Genomic DNA, 7905 nt, shown 5'->3' on the forward strand with positions numbered 1-7905 from the left:
CTAAACTATCTTTTCCTGAATAATTGGAATGTTTATCATTTTCTTGCTGTAATACAGAAAGGTTTTCTTTGCACTGTTAATGGTATAAGTGATTCTGATGAAGAGCTGGACAACAACAGCATTGAAGAATTAGATCAGCCCCCAGATACCAGAGATTTGCCAATTCAGATAGACTGGAACTCAGACCTTCCTCCCAACATCATAGTTCCGAAGATTGACACACACAGCGTCATTCTCGATTTCTCTGCAGTATCATTTCTTGATGTTTCCGCTATGAGAGTCCTCAGAGAGGTAATTGCCCTCCATACAACTTCTAGCCAATGGGGGTAGAAGTGGAATATTATTTATTTATTTTATTACACTTATGTCTCACATTCACTCCAAGGAGACCAATGCAATGTACATAGTTGTCACTTCCAGCACCACCCCAGCCTCAAATCTCATCACATGGTGAGACAGGCAAAAGTTGTTATTACTGTTTTATACCAATAAGACACAGCATGGATATGCTTTGGAATGTTCAAACCACATCACACACATTATTTCATTAATCCTTACAACAGCCCTATATGAGAAGCCAGTATTGTTACCTCCATATTGCAGATGGGGGTGGGGGATGGGATGGGAGGAGCTCTGAAGTTGGGAGATGGTGACTTGTCTAAGGGAAGGGGTAGACATTTTATTCAGTTCACATTTAAAGGAAAACTTAACGAATTCTCACATTTTGAAACATGTGAACCATAACATAGCCATTCTTTGACAGTCACACTTCTGCAGATTTTGCAATGCCGTTCTCCAGCCAAGTAATGTGCATAAAAATGCACATACTATGTGCATATAAATGCACATATATTAATGAAAATATCATACATAGATGCATTATATTTATTTTATTTATTTATTTTATTTTATTTCTATACCGCCCAAAGCCAAAAGGCTCTCTGGGCGGTGTACATAAGAGTAAAACAGCAACATAAAATACAAAAACATAGAAATAAATAGCAAACTCAACAGAACAAATAATTAAATAGCATTAAAATACAATAAAATACAATTAAAGTGTAGTTAATTAGGGGAAATTGCTTTGCAAAAGTGGATTATATTAAGGGCTGGCGCCAGAGGGCAGCCAGGTCAGGCCCTGGCTGAGGGCCCCTGGAGGGCCCCTCCTTAGGGTGGGAGGGAAGCGCTCCCATTCCCCAGTCTGTGGCAGCATCAACTCCCGACCCTGCCGCAGATCGCTGAGAGGGACCTTCCAGGCACCCCCCCCATACAGACCGTGCAGGCTTCAATAAGACTGCATGCATGCCCCATCTACCTCTTCCATTGCTATGAATGTTGTGTACACTGTGTGTGCATGCATTCCATCAACCAAGATGGCAGCGAAGGCTTCCCTAAGGGGTGTTAGCTTGGTTAATGGCAGCCATGTGCACACATAGCATAGCATGCATGCGTGCCATCAACCAAGATGGTGGTGGTGGGATCAGCCCCTTAGGGAAGCCCCCACCACCATTTTGGTTGATGGCAGGCATGTATACACAGCATTCACATGAGATGATGGGAGAGGCAGGTGGGGAGTGTCGGCAAGCACTGTAGGCCCGGGGCAAGCTGATACCCAAGGGCCCAGTCATGCCTGGCACTGGCCCTGATTATATTAAGCAAAATTACACAAAAACATCTATATTAGGATACATTTGCACGAAAATGCTGATGAGTTTTTATTAGGACAGTAGCCTGCCCCTCAACTCACACATCTCATACAAGGAATTCAGGAAATGAGGAAACTTCAGAATTTCCTGCCCCCTCCCCCCCATTTCTAGGCATACCTAACTTCTTTTGGATTGTGCCAATCAATCTATTCCACTGCCAATGTTTTTGTTCTTATTTTCATTGTTCTTAACATTTAATGTAAAGGAATTTTTGACCAAAGGAGCATTGCCTTAGAAACTGGAATCTACTTTGATTTGCATTGACTGATCTGAAGTGGAAAAAATTTATGGTCATTAATTTCAGTAACAGCGCAGCAGTATCTGCAAATGGGGATGAGGGAGAGATTGGTGCTCAAAAACCGCAGGCATCATTATTAATCATATTGATGCCAAGGGGTCTGCAGCAGTGTTAGCTGTTGCTGAGTCACCTCTCTAAAGGCCATTTCTGCAGGAAATTACATGAAGCCTGCCTTCAGATCACCATGTATAATAAATACACACCTCTATTTGCTACATAAATCTACAGCATGAAGTTGGGGCAAAAGGGTTCCTGTCAGATGCATCATTCATCACACACAACAAATTGCACATGGAAGTCATTCAGTTGCCTACACTGGAAGTAATTCAATGTGCAAAATGTCATCTTGTGTGAAGCAGCTCTAAATCCATTACTCTGTTGACCATTTAGTTAATATTTTATGTATACTTTGTCAACCAGTCTCTAAATACCACCCGTTTCTCCTATAACAGGCTTTGAAAGAATTTGTCCGGATTGATGTGGATGTATATATTGTGGGAGCACATGGTAAGATGATCCAGTTCCATTTATGATTATTTAAACCTCAGCAATAACATGCTGAAAGCTCATGTCTTATCTTGGTCTTCGGTACTTTCTTACAATTAGTTATTAATTTCAGTTGAACTTACTTTCAAATGTTCATGTTATGGACACTAAACCAGGCACCCCAATCTTCCATATGTTACCTGGAAATGGATCTCACTAAATTACAATATACAGTTAACCTCTGATGGTGTTATTCTGTCTGTTAAGGTTCAAGAACTTAGCTGCTCTTGATTTGCACCAAATAGTATCAATGAATGTTAGAACTGTGGAATTTGTGATGGTGTGGCATGGCAAAGCAGCCCAGAGCTAGCAGTGAAAGTAGAGTCTCCTAGTTGCTCATAATGAGTAAGCCTGGCTCAGAAGCCTTTTATATGGTTAGATATACCACCTGATCTGCTCTGGCCTATTGGTGTAAAGAGACTTCCTTGCCGAGGAGGCTTGTCTACCCATAGCTCCCTTCTTTAGCCAGAACAAGGTGGTTGGCCATAAGTTGCATCCCTGCCTATCATCTCTCTGGTTGTCAGTTCAAAAATCCACTGTCAGTTTGACTTCTGCTACCAGTGTCAGCTGCTTTAAAAAAAATCAAACATTTCTGAAAGTGATGGGTTAGAAACAGTAGGCCTGAATCTGAAAGAAAATATGCTATATGAAGTGTCATGTTTGAGATTTTTCCTGAACTATTTTCCTGATCTGAAAACCTATTTTATTTTCTTTCCCCCACAGATGGCCTTCTGGATAAACTGGAAAGATGTGGATTTTTTGATGATGAAATAAAGCCATCCATCTTTTTCCTTACCATTCATGATGCAGTTTTATATATATTGCTAAAAAAGGATAGTGCAGACAGATCACCTAAGTTCAAATCCAGTATGGTAAGAAATGTGCTGCAGTTATTGCTTTTCACTTGAACTAACTTCTGACCTCAAGTCCACCTTACTCTAGAAACCTGCTGCTGTATATTTGCATATAGGCATTGGTGAAGGTGATACTGTTATATCCTTTAAGATTTCTGTAATCATCCATCCACACAGTGTTTGCACTAGTAACTTCGTCTAGAAACTGATTTAGTTAACATAATGCAATTTCTGTTGTGAATAGATTCTACTAATCTCAAGCTGATTGACCCCGATCATTCTTCTATTTACTAAAACAACAAACTGATACTTTAAATGAGGGAGCAATGTTGATTTCTCTAAATCTAAAACATTTGTTCCATCCCAGGAAAAGGAAGGCAAAGATCATTATATAATCAATACCAATGGACTACGCAATCGGGAACTTATGGTAAGGCACACGTTTCAACCTAACATCTTTTATCATCAGTACAGTTAAGAGCATTTTGGAGACTATTACACTGAAGTAGCTCCCCTAAAGGCATGAGTGCTGTCCCTTTAACAGGAAGGTCAAATTGAGGTACTTATAGCTATGGGCAGCTTAATTATTGAGCATGCCTTGCAAGTGCTTGCCTTTGCCCACCTTTCAAGAGCCAGTGTGGCATAGTGGTTAGAATGGTGGACTATGACCTGGGAGAGCAGGATTTGAGTCCCCATGAAGCTCACTGGGTGACCTTGGGCCAGTCACTGCCTCTCAGCCTCAGAGGAAGGCAATGGTAAAACCACCTCAGAATACCGCTTACTATGAAAACCCTATTCATAGGGTCTCCATAAGTCAGAATCGACTTGAAGGCAGTCCATTTCCATTTTTAGTATTTCAATGACTTACAGCAGGACTAAGTAAATCAGTAGTGCCATCTCCAATCAATGGAAGATACAACTGCATGGAGGCCATACTGTAAAATGGGACTGCCGCAGGTTGCATCAGTGTTTCTCTTATTCTCTTAGCTCACCATTATTTTCCAAAACTCTGTGTGAAAGGTTTGCACCCTCATGTACACTGTCCACCACTACATTTGTTCTGATGCTTTGAGATTATTCATTGCCTAAGCTACCTGATAGACAATTGAACCAGAATGAATCCTGTAATATACCTTGCAGTAATATCCCTTAAAGGAAACATGCAAGTTTGCTTATTCTAACCATTCTGATGTAGCAAGACATGATGCTTCTCCTCAATATTCAAACAATGCTTTGACCCCTAGAAGTAGACACTTCTAGAAAAGGGACAGTCCTCCAGTGTTACTTACCTAAATTGCCTTAGACGGCTAGCCTGACCATTAGGCTGAGCGAGGCAGCCACCACAGACAGCAGATGCTGGACAAGTAGCAGTAGCAAAGTGTTGGAGGACAGAGCTTGTCCTGCATCCTGTGGTAGGCCACTGCCCTCAGGTGCAGTGGAGGATGCTGTTCTGTCACCAGCAGCTTCTGTACATGGAATGAAGGGGGCACTATCTTGTCCTTCACCTCAAGCAGCAAAACATAATAAATGCTCTTCTAATAAACACGAAACACGGGAAGTTGCCTTTATCCAAATTAGATCATTGGTGAATCTAGGTCAGAATTGCCTGTACTGACTGATAGTAGCTCTCCAGGATTTCAGACAAGAGTCTATCCCATTCCTACCTCCTAGAGATGCCAAAGATTGAGCTTGGGATGTTCTGCATGCAAAGTATGTGCTCTACTGATGGGGCTTTTTTTACAATTTGCTTCTTTCTGCCCCACAGGAACCACCAGAAACAAAATTTTAATTATCATAGACACTAACAAGCAGAAGATCAAACATTGGAGCATAAGCTAGTTGGAAGATGCTGTAAGCAGTCACTGTACAGGAACCATTTCTATCTTGGAAACCACTTTATAACATGGGTGTATACTAATACTAATTCTGATTTGAATCTTCCCATGTTCATGCTAGTGCAGCCAGAAACGAATGTAACCATTGATGCATAAAAGAAGTACCAGCAGACTCAGGGCAGCTCTGAAGAATGCACAAGTGCAAAAAATCTTGAAGGAAAAAAAACACAGCCCCTTAACAACTACACTAAATGGCACAGAATGTTGAGAAGAGAGAAAAATTTGACAACTTGGTGGGAGAGAAAATTAAATGGAGTTGCTGGAACAGGAAGACAGAAAACTGTATGTATATTATAGGGTACAAAGAATAGCCTAGTTTTCTGGAAAGGTCACTTGGTTCACACTGAGAATATTTTTCAGTGTCCCAGTGAACAGAAGAGAGAGCTACCCATATACATCTGTGGAGATTTATTAAAAATTCAGTGAAGCTGGGATTGGGCACCAGTGTGTTCACCACCCACCCACCCACCCAGCAAACCCTGCCCCCCCCAAAAAAAAATGGAGAGGAAGAAATGGAAAAGAAAAATCCCCAAAACAGGAGAGCTGAGCATGCTCAGTGGACATGGATAGGGACAACCAAAACCACGGATGTGAATGGAATTGAGTAGCTGGAATGCTGAACAGAAACACTCTACACTGCAACATTTTGTATAGGTACAATGTAAAAATTATGCCCCACTTGTAAATGTACAATATAAAAAAATATGTGACAGTTCTGATAATATACAATACTGAATTGTTATCTGTAATATCAAATACGAATTTAAAATCTGCCCATGTACATTTGTAAATAATTCAGTTTATAAATTGTACAGTCATGTGTAAAATTGTTTATATGATAGTTCAAAATATTTTCCATTTTATACACTGCCTTATATTTTATCTTGTATATACTACTTGCATAAAGTATTTTAAAGCTCTTCAGATCTTTTAATTCTACATCTATTGCTTTTTCAACTGTTTAAAAGTGCATATTTGTACAATGTGATAAAACTAGCCAGCTTTTTAGAGAATGCCATTCTTGTTTTGAATAATGAACTGGAAATGACTTCTTTTCTGCAGTCCAATATAAAGTACCAGATACAAATCCAATTAGTTAAGTAAGTTTCCAAAAGGGGAAAACAATTGAAGATCCATAGCTGACAGACCTTACATAATACACTGTTAGTTGACAATTCCTAAATCCTCCCTCCGTGTTTATAAGGGCCATTGTTTTGATATAGGCTTTACAAGAAACTGTGAAAAGCATTGGTTCCGCTTCCTATGGAGCTTTTAATTTGGAGTAGGAGCAAAGCAGAAGCACAGTCCCATGAAAAGATTTTCCAAAAAACTCAAATGACAAAATATTAGACTGTATGATTTTAATGCCCTTATACCACTGTATTAGTTATTATTCCATACTGCATCTGTACCTAACATAGCTTCAACACAGGCAGTAAAAATGTTTTCTGTATGACAGCTTAATGAAATACTTGCCACATTTCTTCAGGTGGCGAGAAATTCCAGGGATGCAGTACATAACCAGGTTTGGTTTCGTTAGATCACTTGACTCTTACAGTGTTGTGTAACATTTATTTACAAATATAGAGGTTGAGCTTAGGTGGGGGCACAGTTTAGCACTCCAACAAACAGCCTCACATAAAACCTTAAACATAAAAAGCCTACTTGATCAGACCAATGGCCCATCTAGTCCAGCATCCTGTTCTCACAGTGGCCAACCAGAGGCCTATGGGAAATCCAAGAGCAGGACCTGAGCACAACAGCACTCTCCCCATGTGGTTGCCCCAGCAACTGGCATTCAGAGGCATACTGCCTCCAACAGCGGAGGTAGAGCATAGCCATTGCGGCTAGTATCTTGGGATACAGATAAAGGCACTTTCCAGACCTTGTGGAGCCCAAAACCCAGCGTTCTGCATCTTTCTGTCTCTTACCCTCAAGACTTCAGCCTATCCACTTTCACACAGAACTAGATTACATCACCAGTAGCTTGCAGAGTGGGGGAAGTTTGCCTCCATCCTTCTCTGGTCAGTTTTTCCTATTCAGAACAATCCAGAGTGATGCTATATAATGGAGCAATTATCTAACAATTAGTTCCTATGGAAATACACCATCTGAATATCCCAGGTTCTCACTTCTTTGTCAGGTTCAAGACTCTGGCAAGGTCTTGCTTTAATTACTTTAAGCAGGGATCCACCCACCTGTGGTCTGAAGTGATGCAGTGCAAGGACCGTACCATGTAAATTCATTATTTATATATACTCCATCTTTCAAGTTAAATGATTTCCAAGGTGATATGAGTAATAAAAACAATAGTGCATTAAACAGAACTTCACAGAATATATCAACATGGAAGTTTAAAACAGAATCTGAAAGTAAATCACAAAAATAAGGATCGGGACGGATTATAGTCCTTTGGGAACATTCTCCTTCACATTATTGTAATTGTGTGAAAAGAAAGACATGCAGACACGGAAGCAGATGTGGAAGCTGGGTTAGAAACGGCACACATAACTGTTGTAAACATGTAGTTGTGCACTGCATTTCAGCAAACTGAGCACCACTGAAATTGCTAGCTGCATCTGCTGGTTCTGATGAGACCATGCATC

The 7905-nt window shown here is 40.3% G+C and overlaps 1 protein-coding gene across 1 annotated transcript in view; it reads left to right on the plus strand.

The window, feature by feature from the left end:
- Nucleotides 1–6069, plus strand: part of SLC26A3 (solute carrier family 26 member 3) — a 37079-nt gene extending 31010 nt beyond the window's left edge. Inside the window, exons 16-20 of the mRNA XM_061640370.1 lie at nucleotides 58–291; nucleotides 2457–2511; nucleotides 3274–3387; nucleotides 3725–3834; nucleotides 5170–6069. Of these exons, the coding sequence (XP_061496354.1) occupies nucleotides 58–291; nucleotides 2457–2511; nucleotides 3274–3387; nucleotides 3725–3834; nucleotides 5170–5193 (537 nt within the window). The 3' untranslated portion in view covers nucleotides 5194–6069. The remainder of the gene's footprint in view (nucleotides 1–57; nucleotides 292–2456; nucleotides 2512–3273; nucleotides 3388–3724; nucleotides 3835–5169) is intronic.
- Nucleotides 6070–7905: the final 1836 nt, after the last annotated feature.

The sequence above is a fragment of the Rhineura floridana genome, chromosome 8 (genome assembly GCF_030035675.1).
Source record: "Rhineura floridana isolate rRhiFlo1 chromosome 8, rRhiFlo1.hap2, whole genome shotgun sequence".
NCBI lineage: Eukaryota > Metazoa > Chordata > Lepidosauria > Squamata > Rhineuridae > Rhineura > Rhineura floridana.